This window comes from Haliaeetus leucocephalus, unplaced genomic scaffold (assembly GCF_000737465.1).
Source record: "Haliaeetus leucocephalus isolate CR32 unplaced genomic scaffold, Haliaeetus_leucocephalus-4.0 Scaffold245, whole genome shotgun sequence".
Lineage (NCBI taxonomy): Eukaryota > Metazoa > Chordata > Aves > Accipitriformes > Accipitridae > Haliaeetus > Haliaeetus leucocephalus.
Genome location: NW_010972681.1, coordinates 51128 through 52774, shown reverse-complemented (window position 1 = coordinate 52774; position 1647 = coordinate 51128). Strand labels below are relative to the sequence as shown.

General features: G+C 60.5%; 1 protein-coding gene across 1 annotated transcript in view; it reads left to right on the top strand.

The window, feature by feature from the left end:
- Positions 1-792: 792 nt before the first annotated feature.
- Positions 793-1647, top strand: part of DOK1 (docking protein 1, 62kDa (downstream of tyrosine kinase 1)) — a 7646-nt gene continuing 6791 nt past the window's right edge. Inside the window, exon 1 of the mRNA XM_010568468.1 lies at positions 793-876. Within this exon, the coding sequence (XP_010566770.1) occupies positions 793-876 (84 nt within the window). The remainder of the gene's footprint in view (positions 877-1647) is intronic.

Below are 1647 nucleotides of genomic sequence, written 5' to 3'. Positions count from 1 at the left end.
CCTTCTGCTGTCCCTCCCAGTCTCAGTGGGACAGTGGGCCACATGGGCTGCTCAGCATCCTCTTACTGACACCTTCCTTTTTGAAGGTTTTCTTGCATTCCTTCATGTTTCTTGCTAGTAAAAATTTGTCTCATACTTTGGCTTCCCTGATTTTTGGGGGTTTTTTTGGTTTTTTTTCTGTTCCTCCTAATTTTTTCATCTAGTTTCTACTTTTATGCCCTTCCTTCTGAAGTTTCAGGTCATTATCTGAACTATGAGCCCCCTTCCCCCAGTGCTGGGATGCTTTCTGTTGTGCCCTATTGCTTCATTAAAGCCCTGCCAGGTTTTCTGAATGCATTTTGTGGGACCTGATCTCAAGCTCCCTGAATTCCTTAAATTTTCTCTGAAAGGCACATTGAACTTGCTCTCCACTCTGACACCCTTGAGCGCTTCCTCTCTTTTATCTAGAGCAAGGTCTGTGAGAGCCTCCCCTCGAGTTTCCTGCACTCCCTGGCCCAAAGCCTTCAGTAGCTCAAGCCCGTGCGGGCAGCCATGCCCTGCTGCAGGCAGCCCCAGAGGATGCCTGGTTGTGGGGGGACGCGCAGCAGGGTCCTTCCAGGGAGGGGGCCAGGACACTCCTGACCCTGTGGCAAGCTTCATTTTCATTTCCTCTCATTTCGCAGGTGACCTGCCTTCTGGAGGTCAGAGCCAGGCCATATCTAGGGTATGCCCAGCAACACCTTCCTCTTCTGTGTTTGCTCTTTCTTGACAAGCTACACCCCCTACTTAACAGGCCAGTCCTTGGGGTGTGTTATGCGTCAGGTCATCATTTTAGACGTCTACAGAGAACTTCCACTGCAGCCGTTTGTTCCCTGCGGCACTTGCGTAACTGTGACGGTATGTGGGGCAAGGACCATGCTGTCCCGGGGGTGATGGCCCTGGACACCCACCTCCCAGGGCACCCTGTGGGCTGTGGTCACAGGCTGTGGCTCACAGCGCCTGCTCTGAGCTTGACCTCGCTCAGCAGCTGCTGTCAGAGATGTGAAAGCTGCAGGGTGGGAAGGCCCCCACACCTGGGGAAGGGGTGGCAGGGATAAGGCCAAGGCTCCATCTCCTCCCCAGCCTCAGGACAGAGCGGGACACGTCCTCCGACGCGGCTGGAAGCCAAGACCTCTCCTGTGGGACGCAGACGGCACGGTAGAGCAGAGCCAGCTGCGGCAGGGGCCAGCTCCTTCACCGAGGGGCTGCAGCTTTCCCACCTCTGCCAGGGCACGGTCGTCCTCCCACAGCCCCCGGACCGGCAGGACACAGCCCCGCGGAGATGGCTCTGGGGTGGGGACGATCCCGCTCCCTGCTCGTCCCGAGCACAGGCCTTGCCTCCGCACACCCCGGCGCCGTGCACAGCTGGGCGGAGGGGGCTTCTGGCAGGGCCGGCACGGCACCGGGCGCCGCGCCGTCAGCTGGGGGGGGACGCGGCTGCGGGGGGACGTGGGCCAGAGCCACGAGGAACGGCCCAGAGACCCCGCGGGGTCCTTCCCGAGACCCCGGAGGGGAAGCCGCATCCCAGGCACCCGGCACCGCCACATCGGGCAGCGGCACTTGTGCACGCGCGCTACCGGCGTCCGGTGCCAAGCGCGCGCGGGCACCCACGGGCCCGGGCGTGCCGCA